This window comes from Melanostigma gelatinosum, assembly GCF_949748355.1.
Source record: "Melanostigma gelatinosum genome assembly, chromosome: 9".
In the NCBI taxonomy this organism is placed as follows: Eukaryota; Metazoa; Chordata; class Actinopteri; order Perciformes; family Zoarcidae; genus Melanostigma; species Melanostigma gelatinosum.
In genome coordinates, this window is record NC_136642.1 from 9,324,036 (window position 1) to 9,340,019 (window position 15,984).

Below are 15,984 nucleotides of genomic sequence, written 5' to 3' on the forward strand. Positions count from 1 at the left end.
ACTGGCATATCAAAATATTTTTTTCTTTAACTAAGATATTCCCCTGAATCAGTCGTTTTTTCCCTTGTATGAATAACAGTCATAGTAATAATAATAATAATAATAATAAGAATGATAATAATACATCATCGCTCCCTCTGCCTGTCCCTTCAGAGAGCCCTACACTTCAGACAGTAGCAAGTCTGCCTGCTTAAGTCGTGCCTGTATGGAGGGGGGGGGGGGGGCTTACAGGAGGGGCCCTATTGATCGTCTTCCACGAGTGAAGTCCAGGCATTAGTTCCAGCAGGGCGACTCGACAGCTGTCCGTGAGCCACTCTACTGGGCCTACATAGCAGGGCTGAGTGGAGCTGGGATGTGCACTTTTGATTTTGATCTCCCCAACATCACTTCTATTGACCGACGCGCTGTCCTGTGCTTTACTTGCTGAGAGAAGCACTTGCTGAGGCCTAGCTGGAAGCCCGGACACAAGCCACCATTGTATTATCCGGGTCGCTGTTGACAAGCTTGGGATGATGAATCTTCCACGGTCTGCTGAGGCCTAGCCCTAATCACTGCTGTCATCTACTGGCAACAGCCGTATCCACTGACCACTGCAATCACAAGTCGGGTTATCGTGGCGCACAGTGCTGAGAATCCCAGTGTTTGTTATCGAGGTGCATCTGCGTGGGCTCTCCAAAGTTGGACACAAAGGTCAATCTGTACTGAGAGAAGCCCACTTTTCCCATCTGTGCTCAGTTCTCTCGCGCATCTTTAAAGATCAGGAAGTTTTCCGAGCACGTCTCTTTGAATTTGTTTTCATGAAGAGGAAGTGCCAGGTAATGTTGTCGTTATTCTTCAAGTTCAACAAACTAACGAAAACCAAACCATCGGTGAGGCATGTTGAGTTGGGTAAAGGGCTCCGCTGGCATTTTGAGCTTCAAGAGCCGTCTTGGAATCTGAATGCCCAACATCTGTGCATAAATGTGGGCAAAATAAAAAGGTGGACAAACGCTTGATGACGAGTTGTGATTGCAGCCCATTTAGTCTGTGTACATGTATGTCTGTGTGTATTGTAGTCTAAAACGTGTCAGGTGTCAACACTATGTAGCTGTCGAGTTATTTTCTATCATTTGTGGCACATCAGTTGTCTTAACCTTGTTGATTTAAGATCGATAATACTATGAGTGGCTCACCACTTCTCTTGGCACAGGCTTGCTTGCTCCTGTTCTCACTGAGACTAAGAAGAAAGATCTTGATCCATCCCGTTTCATCCTGGTGTCCTACACAGTAGCACCTGTTATTATTCAGTGTCCTTTCACAAAGAAAAAAGGCAATGTCTCAACGAAAAACAGACAATTCTGAAAAGGTAAGGCCGGCTGTGAACACAAACAACCGATGGTGAAAGCTGCCATCTAGTGGTTATTACATTGATTGCAACTACAAAAGGAGGCCTTGTAACCATAACCTTCAATATGATTCCAAACTATTCCATTCTGCAAAGTCAATAGAATACACCCCAAAAGAGTCTTATCAGCCTATAGAGCCCAGTGAGTCTCTGTGCAACATTCTCCTTGCTCTCAGCAGCATTCGGCCCTCCTCGTAGTCGTCCTGGTCCACGCTGATCAGCAGGCGGACGCCCTCCGTGCCTGCTGCCATCCTCAGGGAGTCCGTGATGAAGACTCCCTTCAGGGCCTCCAGCAGAGCTCCGCTCAGGTAGTCACTCCAGAAGGCCTCGAGGTTCTCCAGCTCTGTGAAGTTGATGTCGCAGACGATGGAACCCAGGTCTCTGGCACGAAGCAGCGAGTTGGCTTTGCTGAACAACTCGAACTGACGCTCCAGGGGCTGCCGCTTGTCCGACGAGACGCCCTCGCGGAGTGCCGAATCATGCTCCAGGTATTCGGCCCGGACACGCAGGCGGATTTCTGATAATGGAAGAGGAAGTAGCGGTGGAAAAATAAGGGCGACGGCGTGGTGGAGGAGAGTTGAGGAGTGAAATAGTCAAGGGAGTGAAGAGGGTCAGGGAGTGAATGAGGAGGGAAAGGCAAAAGGTATAGTGAGGAAGGAGAGAAGAGGAGGAGTAGTGGAGGTTGAGGAAAGGTTACAGAAAAAGTGTCATATTAGACAGGCCCACGCACAGTACCAGACAGAGGGGGATGGGTCATGAAAGGAAAACAAAGGGAAGAGAAACGGACAGGACAAATCATTAACAGACAGCTCATTCAGTTTATAGTGCATTACATGAAGCAGGGATTTTAAAAAAAAGGGTTCAGGAGCACAGAGTTCCCACAAAAACATTGTAGCTCATATAAAATGACTACAAAAATTGTACATTGAAATACTTTGTTTTTGACAAGTGCAAATATAATGGTGCAGCAGGGCAAAACACTCACTATGGGAGGCTCTGGAGCTAGATCAATCAGACTGCATGCATTTCTGTGCTAAATAATTGAAGGTTTGAAAGTGTCTGATATTTTGGAGCACTGAGAGAAATACTTTGCAACTGAACAAGTGGTGTAGTCCGTTTGCTTCATGTCAGCTGTTAACTAGACGACTGCCAGTGATCAACAGAAACTGATGCATGAGGATTTTCAGTGTGACATCCGGCATGCTCTACATAACTCATGTTGTAATTACTTCAGTGAGGTTAACTTGACGCCCCTGAACAAATATCGTGGTGGCAGCAATGAGAGCAACTTAGCAGTGTCAGGCCCTGGAGTGGCTTTCTGCCTCCAGTCTGGTGTTTAAAAACCAGCAGATTCATTCCCATCGACATGTTTATTGCAGAGAACAGTTCGGTGCTGGAGTTCGGCAGTAACAGGATTGGTGGTCATGCAACAGCGCAGCGAGACAGATCAGAGGATACATACATACTGTACTGAGTAAGAGAACCGCTGAGATCGTCCCCCGTCTCATTATTCCAGAGCTTCGAGTGTAAACCAGCGGCTGACGACTTATGCTGCAACAAAAATCCATCCCTCCCACTCAAACCCCTTTAGAAGAGGTGAACAGTATCTACGAGCATCCATTTCGCTGGAGACTCTCATCGACGTCTCACTGCAAATGTGTGTCGGAGCATTTATTTTCAAGCAGTTTTAAAGCCACATTTGCATCTCTTGGTATGAAAAACCAAAACCAACCAAAACCTCTTGGCTGATCTCCATCAAGTGTTTGAAAAAAAATGGACGAAAGAAGTGCCAGTGTGTAGCATTTCAGGGGCTCTAAAAGCACAAATTAAATTAAATATTCAGAACTGTTTTCATTTAATTTAGCGTATAATCACCAGCAACTAAAAATCATTGTCTTCGTGAGCTGAGAATGAGCCCTTCCCTGCCGCGTTGCAGCGCCATGTTTCTACAGTAGCCCAAAAGGGACAAACCAAACACTGGCTCGAAGAGAGACAATTCGTGTTTTTACGTTTTACCGTAATTCTCAGAACCACTTGTGAAAACTGCGGTAACGTAAGTCACCGAGTGCGGAAACGTGCTACCACCAGCCGACATCTGACTTTCTGTACTCCTGAAGTCGTGTCACTGCGTTAAGCGTGGCCTCTGAACGATGCCGCGATTTTGCACAACGGCAGCTCACGTGAGCGCGAGCGAAGGAGTATTCAGTTGCATCACTCAGACCAGGAGTTATGTGGTTAAAGCTCATACTTGTCAAGGTCTGTGCCTGGTTCAACCCACTGATACAGGATTCTCCTCAAAAGTCACGTTTACCCACTCTCCATTTGTATTTTGTTTGGCGCTACGGGGAATGACACAAGACTCCAGAGGGATGAAGTTCGGAAAATGTCAACATTAGAAATGCAAGTGTTGAATTAAGGCATTGATTTTGCATGTCTTAACATTTCTAGGACAGCGATGACCAAACATTGGCATTTGCATTGAAGCTTCATTCGGCTGTAATTAGATTACTGTGAAAACAGAGGACTGGATCAAAAGGGACGCTTAATCGATGGGCTTTGGGAAATGTTTAAAACATGCAGGGTTGGGGATGAGACTTGACGACCATTCAATTTACATTAGCTCATACAAAAAAAAAAAAAGGCAAAATGTTTTTGTTCATAGAGGCAATATGAAGCACTTTTTCACAGGAATAAGAAATTTGATTGTTATTAAACCCCAGCTCTATTACGATGTCTTAAATTACTAATATTAGGTCAATCAATTGACAATACAAGTACGTTATTTTGTCATGCCACACATCAACACCCTCTTTTGGTGTTCTATTGTTTTACAACATTGATTAACGGTGGACTGCTGACAGCCAGTAAGTCTAGTTCACGATGAGAACGTAGAGATTAAACTGAATACTGGAGCAACAACCTGCTGCAGGAGAGCTGCGACAGTCTTTCAGCATAATAACCTGTGAATTTGTGCCGATTTGTTTTCACTTTGACAAAGTCTTAATCCGTTAATCAGAGTCAAAAATGCATACATTGTGATTCAATGTTGCAAATCAAGATTTTGTTGTACAATATCCGTGCAAGAACATTGAGAAATCAGCAGACTCTGGACGTGTTTAAGTATTTCAGTATTCTGATTTATCACAAAGCGTTTAATAGGGCGTCTATATACCTGTGCGTCAACTAACTCTTTGAACTCTTACACAATATTCAGTATGAAATATTCAGTCACAGCTCTGTTAACAGTTTCGACCTTTTGGATCATTATACTGTGTGAGGGCTGTGGCTATGACAAACAACCGCCCTTCATGCAATTACTGTATTTATGGATGGCCTCCATTTCTGCCTCCCCATTTCACACGGAGCAGGATGGAGGTAGAGATAGCGGCACTGAGGAGAAGGCCATTTAAAAGCACAGGAACACCATGATAGTCATTTTGTTAGGGTTACAGAGCACTTCACGCTTCATCAGACACAGAGACATCCACTTAGACAGGACATTAGGTGGCACAGCTTTCATCTTCTCCCTTTAAACACCAAGCCCGTTCGGCTCCGTCCAGCTCACACCCACCAAAAAAAAAAAAAAAAAAAGTTTAAGTACCCATTTACGAGTAGTCACTTGGCACGGAGAGCTTCAACTCTTTATCGATCCGCTTTTCTGCTGAATGACGGCGTATTGAGAGACGGGGCAGACAGAACTCCCCCCCCCCCCCCCCCCCATAGACAAAAATCACTCTGTACCATTTTGCGTAGTTTGATCATTTAGAGCTCGTTCTCTCCTTCTGATTGTGCGTAAGGATACTGTTTTCCTGAGACACAGGTTGGTCTGTTTAGAACTGTGAACACAGAGAAAAGGAGAGAAAGGAGAGAAAGAGAGACAAGCACAAGTGGGTTGGACATCTGTCGACTGGGTCGTTTCTTTTTTTCAACATCAAGCAGACATGGCACAGCACTCACTACTCTGTCGTAATGAGGTCCGAGTCAGGGCAATAGTTGGTACTGACAAGTTAATCAGCTCAGCTTTTACTGTAGCTCTACAATATAACGTGGTAGCGTCTAAGTGGGATGCTTGGGACCACACTTACCTTGACCAATCCCCTTACCCTCACCAACCCATTATTTAAGCTCCAACCGCCGCATTAATCGAATATGTCCATTAGACCAAGTAAGGGCCGTTCTCAAGCACCCCATTTAGATGGCACAAAACCACCACTGAGCTGAGGGGTATTTGTAACAGCAGTTGTCATTGTCTGAATGTAAGTGAGACACTTCACTGAAAATGATCTGAGAGATGAATCATGACAAGAAAGAGTGTTTGAGGTCTGTTTAAAAGCTAGTGGCCAGCGTTGGACTGAACCGCTCTATCCATCTCTGCTCCCTCTTGACAAGCGCACACCCAGAGCTGACACGGGGCACAGAGATACGGTACAGCAGGAGCTTCCTCCGGCAGAGCACTGTTGGGGTTATTTTCCTCAGAACTGCTCCAGTAGAAAGGTTACACGGGGCATTTTTTGAAACAGCCGTCTGTTTGCAGCCATTTTGGATTCTCTGAAATGGATTACGGGGCCGAGTATCTGTGCTCAATAAGCATTGTTCTTTTAACTTGAGAGCTTCAGAGCTGGCCGACATGACGTTTCTGTGAGCCCAAATGAATTGATTTGAATCTTAAGGCAGAGGCTTTACAACCACGTGTAATGAAGACAGTGAGAGAGGACAGGACAGCCCAAAAAGGTTTCCCACAGGCGGAAAAAAGTGGCACACAACTTGTAATATCCCCCCTCTAACATGGGCAGGTCACATTAACTAAGTATTTGACAGTAATGAAGAAAATAGAATGGATCCAATCGGAAGATAATACACTGTAACAATTAGCCGCTCAGTTTAAGTAATTCAGTAGTTTAATCTGGCTGGTAAAGATTGGTTCTCATCTTTATCAGCAATGTTCAGCAGATAATTTGACATCAGATTTAAGAGAACTTATTGTATTTTTACATGTTTTATTATTTCTGTTGTCATATGACCAGTGTTCATTTCGTTAACTAAAAGTATGACTAATGATCTATTTTTACATGACTAAGACGAGACGGAACCGACGTCACTGAACACCAACGGTGACGACATCAAACATAAAATAAGATCAAAAAGATCGAATAGAAAAATATTTTATTTTACCATGCTGCACTTACTCATTTAACCTGTGTTTTTCATCAAATCACGCTAAAATAAAATGTAATGTGAAATAAGTCTGACTCAAATGGACGAGTTTGGCTGACTTTTTCAATATAATCGGATGAAAAATGACATTTGACAAAGGACTAAAACTAAATCAACAACAGCTGCAAGAATTAAGAGAATAGATATTTTGATACGGCTACATCCACACTAATACATTTGTTTTATTTTCTATAACTAAGCAACCAGAGTGTTGTAGTACTCTGATAATAAAAGGTAGGGCTTGATACTTAAGATCTTCCTCTATATACTCAAACAGACACATTTCGTGGAAAACCTAGTTACAAGGATGCAGGTCTGGCTCCATCTCTCTCTCTCACACACAAACATTAAATTGACTTTAACGCAATCGTTTTCAAAGGTCTCCGGTGTCACCTGTCCACTCTACAGTGTAACCCCGGAGTTTTCAAACTCACACGGCTTTGGTCGCGTTTCAAAAGCCCTCCGTTTGTGGAGTTTGAAAGCTCCAGAGTAGCGTGGACGCTCTGCGTAAACGTAGCAAAAGCTATGCGTTTGAAATTGGAAACATAGTCGTGTGGATGTTGTCTAGAAGTTATGACTAAAATGAAATTTCGGCGACTGAAGCATTTTGAGATGTCGCCGACTTAAACTATAAAGCACATAAATGACTAAAATGTCAATAAAACTTAACTAAACTTAACTAAAATAAGACTGGCAGACTTTTTTTGTTTTTGTTCCTCAGCCTCCCCCTCTGTCGCCATGATCCATTGAGTCTTAGGTTACTCGATCTGAGTCACAATCCTGAGACAACCTGGTGGAATGAAATGTGGAGTCAAGACAGCGACATGTTTATGGTCACACGGGCACATCATGCATCCTGCACAGATAAGAAGGGCTGTCCTGTTTTAACCAAGTCAGAATCATCAGTCCCTTGCTGTAACACGTATGTCTGACCAACAGGCAATGATGCAAGTTCAAACAATTGTTTGAGAAGGTCTGCGCGAGTGACTCGGCAAACTTCACACAAAGGCAACCGATGTTGGTGTTATCTCAATCGTATTGTTTTGAGAGAAACTAGCATTGATCGATGAAGAGGCAGGCAATAGTTGAAACGTGGAAAGGACATGGATAATGTACAGCGGAGTTAGATTGTTTCCATCAACTGCACAAAAGGTGGTTTTTTTTTCAGGAATATTTTATGTGAGGTTTGACAGTTGACAACTTTGTTTCAAGCTTGACAATAAAAGCCGAACAAGGGTTGCATCGAGCGGCGACGGGACAAAAATCAACAGCAGCAGCAGAAAATAGTGTGATGGGTTAGAGAAAAGGTGGAATGAGGGGAAAAATAATGTAAAGATGGAGAAACGGAGGGAGCAACCACCCCCCCCCCCCCCGATACTGTTTAATTAAGACAGTTAAAGAGATATAATGCAAGTCTAAACGTAGAGCGTGACAATAAAAATAGCATGTGAAACCGCTGTAAGTCAATGAAAGCAAAGTACAAGCTGTTTGCAAGTGTTTGAGATGTAAACTCAGCATCGGCTGAACAGACATCGAATAAGGTTTTGACTTTCTGGGGCCATGAGACAGTAAATTGAGTCATCAAACCAAAGTGTAACTGAAGCATCTCTACAAGTACGTCTGGTACAAATGCTAGACACAAAGACCTCACACTGTATTAATAGAATAATGTACCTGTACCTTCTGAAGCTGTCAGGCTGTGTTTCAGTGAATGTGACAATGGGCTTTAAAAACACTTTCCCACCTGGCAGAGGTGTCCTTCATTTTGATGCTGTGTGGTTCAGATGCCTTTTAACACTCAAAGTATGCTGACATTCAGCAGCCAAACTCCCTCCACTCGCTGCAAGTCTAAACAGCGTTAGTGTGGCTGGTTTAAGCCAGCTGGTGTTTAGGGTGAACTGGATAGTAGTGATGCGTCTTTCTCCCCGTTCTTTACACTAAAGAGCGGATAAACACAAATGAATCGTTGCATTGTAACGCAAATTTACGCCAGGAGTTCAAAAAAACATTGGACGTGAAAGGTGCCTTGAGCGTTTTTGTAATGACAAACGTAAAAAAAGATTTGGAAAATTGGTATGAAAACTCCTTAACTCGAGCTGAGGTTCAGCGTAAACAAACATCAGAATTAAGGAGACAAAACAGAAACTGTGGTGTTAATTGATTGAAAATGAAATCGAAGCTCATATGGCAAACGAAAAGACAGGGAAATGATGTGGAAGAGAAAATGGCAGGATGAAGATAAGAAGGCAAGAGATAAGAAGCTGAAACACAGATAGGTTAAGAATGCGGGGGCTACACTTACTGCAGAAGGCTTTGTGTGGTTGTGGTGGTGGAGGCAGTGGCGGACCCTGCCTGCTTGTTTTCTTGGGCCTGCGACTCCAGCCGTTCCCCCTCTTCTTCTTCCTCTTCCTAGCAAACGTACCAGGCATAGGAGGGTAAATACCTGACAGGACATGCATGGAATTAGTTTGTGGAATCCAGACAATGAGACATTAGCATGGACGGGGTTCATTTGTCTTTTGATTGCTATTGTCCTGTTTTGTTTCAGTTCCTGTCCTTCCCTGTTTCTGTTAACAATTGCTCCATGTTCATCCTTTCTATGCAAGCTTCCCCACAAGCGTACGGTATATTACCAGGCACCACTGACTAGACTTGATTCTACAACCGAGTGTTTTATCATTTTGACCCGTGGGCAAACCGCTTCAACTTAAATAATGTACATGTAAATCCTGAGCACAAAAGAAGGATGGAACAAACTACATTTCCATGTCAGAAAAGATGTCTCATCAACAAACAACAGGTACTGGCTTTAAGAGCAGTTCAAAATGCTACTTGTTGTAAGGAATGATAAATGCTGTTTTGGACACTCTGCCTCCTGAACCGATGAAAAGGTTTGTGGGAACAGTGTAGCCTATACTCTCAGTGAGCTAAATAACATACTACAATGCACATACCAGTTCTAAAAGGCTGCGGGAAATATGGATGAGGTATTTCTGTCTGTCTGTAGCTGTGCTGCATTCCAGAAGCGCACACCGACTGGTTGTTCTCTATCCTGTTCCTCCGTCCAACTCTCTCTGGAGATACTGGAAAAACAAAAACAGGCATTAGTAATTATCAGGCTGTGATTATTTGGACAGGAAGGCCATCATAGAGAGAAGCACTTGTTCTCAAAATCTGATAACGTCTTTCATCCTCACCGGTTCTCCTTTTCTTGTGGGACACTAAAGGCAGCAAGTCATGACGAGTGAGGACTCTAAGTAGTTGCAGTAGTGGCTCCAGGTTGCCATCACTGAGGTACCCTCGCCTATCCAGCTCCAACAACAGCTCAAGGCCACTCTTGGGCTTATACGAGGCCGCTAAGGGACGCTGGGAGCCCCGAGACTTTAACCGCATCCAAGCCTTCAGCAGCTCGGGACTCGGGGAAACACCCAAGTCGTCTGGATCGCCTCCGCAGGGCTTAACTGTCCAATCTGTCGGGTCAAGAGGGTGTGTCGCAGGACAGGTTTCATTCAGAAGTAATGACAACACTTCAATGTCAGTCTCTGTCAGCTGACAACCAACCACTTCAAAGACCTCATGGAGTGACAACATCCCATAGTAGTTTAGACACTCGGTTTCATCCCAGTAAAGAGAGTCCCTGAGTGGGCACCCTGGGTGATGCACGGCAGCCATGGGTCTGCCTACAGCCCCCTCTCCACCTTCCCACCTGTGTCAAACTGTTCAGGATAAAAGAAAACACAAGTTATTCAACAGGTAACACTCGAAATAACAGCATATGATTCATGTCATGTTGAACTACACATATAGCAGCCAAAACCAGCAAGCCACATTCCTCGTAAACTAACAGTTAGCTTAGCAAAAACCAGCAGCCAGCTGTGTGCACTTTACAAGGTAACGTGTCAACGCCATGCACGCTTTATAGTTCAACGCCCCTTTTAGCGAGCTCTGCAGTCCTACCCGTTGTCGAAGTCAGCTCGACGCTGTCTTGAAACGTACAAAGCAACGTGCTCTGTTGTCGTCGCTTCACAGCGTGTCCTAGTAAGTCGCAGAGCCGCGGCGTTCATCAAACACTCAGCAGCAACAACCGTTGGAGCAAATGACCCCCTCACGTTACGTCATCACGTTGCTCTGAGGAAGAACAACACTACAAGCAAAAGTAAAAAATGACCAAATGCACATTATAACGAGCATCAAACATGGTGTATTAACATAACTTTATATAGATATATGTAACAGGTATTCCGTTCACGATGAAAAGACAAATCAACAGGTATTACTTCCTGGTTAAGCACTTTGTTTGTTACACGCGACGGTGCCATGTTTGATATCAATGACAACGTAAATACAAACGGGGTTTAAAAGGGTTCGAGCGAGATTTAAACATTTAATATACCTCAAGACGCACGTTCTTCGTTATTAGAGTTTGATGGGTCGATTGAGGGATGGATGGTCTCTGGCAACTCCCACAGCACCGAGCAGTCCTGTCAGCAGCACAATAACACAGAGGAACGGACCAATCACAGCTCTCCGCCTGCGAGATGACGTCCGCTCGCGTTTTTAGTTCCACTGATCTGGAATCAGATGATTCGTCTACTAGCTCCGCATCAACGGCACAACTGACAAAGACACGGCCGATCTCAAGTCTGCTGTATTGATTGTATTGTCACAGCTGTGTCGCTAAAACAAACAAACATAGTCGTACCAGTTTTCTTCCACATATGAAGACTTTGAAGCAGAGTTCAATATGTTATCCATCAACTGGAACCTTTCGGAGCAGAGGATGAGCAGTCCCCGCTGCTGCCACTAGGTGGCGATGATTAGCACCTAGCAAGCAGGAAGTTAAATAACATCCACATCACATCCGTGAACCACAACAGCAACAAAAGGTCTGAGGCATTCCTACCAAAGTTCTGCTGTAAGTATAAAATGTTACCTTATTATAGAGTTTCCACTTCAATCAGGTCTGGTATTTGTGTTCGTGTGAAAGCGTCCATCAACGTGTAACTTTGTAATACGTAGCTATCTATTAGCCTGGATAGATACTTATTGACATGAACGTCGTTAGCGGAGAAGCTAGCTGTGACAATCTTATTTAACTCGCAAATATATTGTATTTAGCTATGAGTTACATAGCAGGTCACATGTATGTAGTAACGCTTTGCAAGTTACTTCATAAATGATTAATAATAAGTGATTCTTTCGTGTCCTTCGTTGGTGATGTGGCAGAGACCAAGCCCTTTGATGACGAGAGTTTTCAACTCAGTCACTCAACTAGTTAAACTCTAGTTAGTATTCTGCATGTATGTGACGTGTAGGCATATGAACTGCTGTTATAAACAAATAGTAACTAACTACTTACACTTGATCATTGATTTAGCATTTGTACGTTTACTGTGAAATATGAACCTAACAAGCATTCATAATTGATTCACTGTTACTCTCTAACTATTTGAAATGTCTAAAGCAATAACCATCAAATGACAGGGTTTCTTATTTAATGAATAGCTTAATTGATAAGTTATTTAGCTGAACTTTACTTGATTCATTATCTGATAAAGAGGGAACTGATTTATCAAGTAAGTGTGTTTGAAATTATTATTAGTTTTTGACAAATTCAAATAGTACTCATTCTATTGTTTGTTTTTGTTATTGCCTTGCAGCAGACAGTCTGTAGATGCCCTCTGGAGCTCCAACGGGGGAGAACTGTCTTGTCGACATGGACAGCAAGGCTGGAGATCTGTTCAGTGAGGATGCTCATCCAACGGGCACGGGTGGAGCTGGAATCTTGGCACGGTAAAGACCTTTACATTGTTATTTTTAGTGAGAATGCTTTCATCATGAGGGCTTGTGACTCTATGTTGCTCAAATGTCTTCCTGTAAGGGCCTACATGGGTACTTGCACTCTAGTCTCTGTAGGCTTGTTTATGAATTCCTTAATACGTCTCTATGTATTCAGTTCTTCATGTCTTTGTCTTGTTTCCTAGGCTCTGGCTCCCCAAAGGCCTCTCACCCAGTATGGCTAAAGAGTGGATCGACAGGCGTCGGGCGTCCATTCGACCGTGGGCCAGCTTCGTGGACCAACGCAAGTTTTCGAAACCCCGCAACTTTGGAGAGTTCTGTCAGAGGGTGGTGAAAAACGTGGACACTTTCAACAGCAACTACACCTTCATCTTCCTGGGTCTCATCCTCTACTGCATGTAAGGCCAACAGAGAGGAAATGATTTGTGTTGTCTTATCAGCGGGAGCGTTTACTCTTCCTGCTCTTACTCACACGGTCTGCACCAATTCACACGGGAACTTCCTTGGAGCGTTTTGGCCAGTGGGTATATTAGAAAAGAGAATAGAACAATATGTGTGACATTTAATTAAAAGTAAAATATACAATCACTAAATCTGGAAATGCTGCAATAAGTTAACACCAAATTGATTGTTAATTTGATATTTTTCCCCCTTAGTGTCAGCTCTCCCATGCTGCTGATTGCCTTGGCTGTGTTTGCTGGTGCCTTCTACATAATTCACCTCAAGTCCCTGGAGTCCAAACTGGTTGTTATGGGTGAGTAAAGCTTGAAATCCATTAATGTTGTGTGCCGACCAAATATAGTGTCTTTTTTTAAATACCAGGCACCGTACTGTAATATGAACCGTTGTGTTTTAATGAGGTCAAATGTTTCAAACTAAATACGTTTTTATCATGTTGCCTTTCTGGGATTTTTTGACAGGCAAAGAAACAATTCATTCAAGGATAGATTAAATGCATATCCGTGGCTAGCATCAGAAAATCAAATACATCCTCGACCTTTTTATCAGTGGCATCATCTGTCATTGTCTTGTCAACCAGGCAAGGAGCTGAATCTCCCTCACCAGGCGGGTCTGGCTGGAGCCATTTCTCTACCTGTGTTCTGGTTGGCCGGAGCTGGAGCTGCAGTCTTTTGGGTTCTAGGTAAGATAAGACAAGATACTATATATATATATAGACTATCATCTGTCATAAAACATCAGAAGGCCTCAACATCAGACAAACAATGCACATTTAAAAACACACACACACGTAAAATAGGACTAAAATTGTTAAACCTGTTGTTGACAAGAACAGTGTTAACAGAACCAAACCACATGAGTTATTTTTGCAATCTATTCTTATTCATGCAGGAATATTTGTTGCAATGCTCATCAGAGCACTGTGATATTATTTCAGGATTAAATCCTATTCTACTGCTACAGTCAATGAAAGTGTCTGTGTCAGAGGGTCATCTAAATATAACTAAATGCACATGGACACTCGCTGTGTTTTCCCATTCCCATTCCTCTCTTCCATTTGTCCCGCCTCCTGACTAGGAGCGACGCTGTTTGTGATTGGCTCTCACGCTGCGTTCCGTGAGCTGGAGCCATCTGATCTGGAAGAGCTCTTCATGGAGCCCGTATGAAGAGCAGCGTGAACCCTCAGTCATCACTTTCACCCTGTTATCACGTTAGCCCAGAGGGGTTGAGGAAGGACTGCTCCTAGATCTGTTCCTTAGCTATGCTTGTGTCCTGTATTCCCTGTATTAGAATGCACCTTTTCTTGCCTCTTAAATAGTTCTGGTTACACACTCATTGCTACACATTACCTTCCATATGCACAAATTATTAATTTGTTCATAAGTATTGAAGCACATTACCATACAGATGATTTGCCTTTCTCTACATATGTTAAACCTCGGATGCCTCTGGTTTGTGTCAAATATTCTTTTGCTTCCTGCAACGTCTCATATAAACTGACATATCTTTCAAGTTATTAGTCTCTGCTGTAGATATCCAAAACAAGATGGCTGCTTTCTTATGGAAAGATAATGTATACAGTAGATGCATTGTTTGCAATTCTAAACTGTTAAGAAAAAATATTCATTTTCCAAAGGAAAAGTGCAGTTTAAAGCTTTAAGATGATCATGCACAAAGAAAAGGATGCAAAAACAAATGTGGTACCTCAGATAGTGTACTTAACCTAGACAGGTTGATGAGATGACATCTTAAAAGGTCAGTACATACTAATAGTGGTTTTTTTTATTGGCGATAATATGGTACTTTGGTGTCTGTATGCATATTTGTCAGATCTGAAGGTCTTTTTAAATTTGTTATTCATTATTCATATGTTTACATTGTGATTTGGGTGTTTTTGTATTTAAATTCTGGAAGTGCAATAAACCCCTGATGTAAAGACTTGATGTCCACTTCTTTGGTATTTTGTAGTGATGGTGAGATGAAGCCTCATGAGACATCGAACCACTTCAGCCAATTGGTTCGAGAAAGGGTTCATTTCTCGAAGCTTCATGTGCACACGAAACCACCTACTGGCCAAGTGTATAATCACAGGCAGCTGTATCTGAACCACATAATGTGATGCATTGAATTGTTGTGTCTGTTATGGCTGTTGGGAATGACTATGAATTACAAAAATGTATGACCAAATAATTTCTGTACATAAATTATCACATATGTGCATTTTAAAATATTTTTTTAATGTATGTCTGTGCGTGTACATTTTCCCAAAATGGTCGTATCATATGATATGGCAGGTTGTGTAATAATGTTATTATGTCACTTTAGGAAAATGGCATGGGCTTTAGCAGGCAGAGGACAGTGAAAGTGCTTGTGGAACTAGGAAGAGGGGACTGAATATGCTTGTGGAACTTGGACAGTGATGTACATGACAGGGGACATTTTATTCATTTGTATTCAGAAATAACAGTTTCTCAACAGTGTTTGGTTTTAAACGATTCCTTTTTTTTGACACAACCTCTCCGGCCTTTGAAAACACTCTTTCACAGGGTACAGAAGATGCTGGCGTGCACAAAAACGCAAGAGCAAGTCTATATACTGTTGAGAATAAAACTCATGTTGAGGAGAAAACTCAGGTGAACAGACTTAGGTCGAGGCGTTTAGCTCAATTCAAGCAATAAGGTTTATTTGTAACAGAAGTATTATGTCCAGCAGTTAAACGTGCACGGACCTAGAAAAGTTCACTCTGTAGGAGCGAATGAAAAGCTAAAAAGGCGCTTAGACAGAGTGCACGAACGGTGAATAGGTTCTTCGGATGGAAGCCTATTGGTTGAATACAAAGTAGGAGATCTGTTTCTAGCGTTCAGATGGCCTGATGGAGCGCTGGGCAACTTCACCCACACTGGCTCAGTTCCGGGGCCGCCTTCTCTGCGTCATCAGTGCGTGTGCATGTTGATGTAGCAGCATATTGTTATGTTCGGCCGACTAGATAAGCTAGGCGCTAGATATGCTAGGGCGCCTCTTTCTATCTCTAAGATGGAGCAGGCAGTTGAAACTAGTTCTCTGTAAGACTATGTTGTAGGTGTGTGGAAATAAACAAGGAGTCGAGTATTCCCTTTGGCTGCACCTCG

The 15,984-nt window shown here is 42.9% G+C and overlaps 2 protein-coding genes across 2 annotated transcripts; one reads left to right on the forward strand and one right to left on the reverse strand.

Annotated features, from left to right (window-relative positions):
* Positions 1-225: 225 nt before the first annotated feature.
* On the reverse strand, positions 226-10,634 carry dedd1 (death effector domain-containing 1). The gene is made up of 5 exons (XM_079274670.1): positions 10,556-10,634; positions 9,796-10,314; positions 9,553-9,681; positions 8,901-9,041; positions 226-1,901 (listed from the first exon to the last, which is right to left on the reverse strand). Exons 2-5 carry the CDS (start codon positions 10,268-10,270, stop codon positions 1,510-1,512), a joined length of 1,137 nt encoding a protein of 378 aa, XP_079130796.1. The 5' UTR covers positions 10,271-10,314; positions 10,556-10,634; the 3' UTR covers positions 226-1,509.
* A 748-nt stretch (positions 10,635-11,382) lies between these two features.
* Positions 11,383-14,794, forward strand: rabac1 (Rab acceptor 1 (prenylated)). The gene is made up of 6 exons (XM_079275941.1): positions 11,383-11,513; positions 12,259-12,391; positions 12,583-12,795; positions 13,054-13,151; positions 13,437-13,538; positions 13,934-14,794. Exons 2-6 carry the CDS (start codon positions 12,273-12,275, stop codon positions 14,020-14,022), a joined length of 621 nt encoding a protein of 206 aa, XP_079132067.1. The 5' UTR covers positions 11,383-11,513; positions 12,259-12,272; the 3' UTR covers positions 14,023-14,794.
* Positions 14,795-15,984: the final 1,190 nt, after the last annotated feature.

Excerpts from the sequence above, each read along its gene's own strand:
- dedd1 (XM_079274670.1), bottom strand. The coding sequence starts at position 10,270 with ATGGCTGCCGTGCATCACCCAGGGTGCCCACTCAGGGACTCTCTTTAC. Across the intron at positions 9,682-9,795 it reads CCACAAGAAAAGGAGAACCG|TATCTCCAGAGAGAGTTGGA; the intron begins GTGAGGATGAAA and ends TTGTTTTTCCAG. Across the intron at positions 9,042-9,552 it reads CCCGCAGCCTTTTAGAACTG|GTATTTACCCTCCTATGCCT; the intron begins GTATGTGCATTG and ends ATGTCCTGTCAG.
- rabac1 (XM_079275941.1), top strand. The coding sequence starts at position 12,273 with ATGCCCTCTGGAGCTCCAACGGGGGAGAACTGTCTTGTCGACATGGAC. Across the intron at positions 13,152-13,436 it reads GTCCAAACTGGTTGTTATGG|GCAAGGAGCTGAATCTCCCT; the intron begins GTGAGTAAAGCT and ends CTTGTCAACCAG. Across the intron at positions 13,539-13,933 it reads TGCAGTCTTTTGGGTTCTAG|GAGCGACGCTGTTTGTGATT; the intron begins GTAAGATAAGAC and ends CCTCCTGACTAG.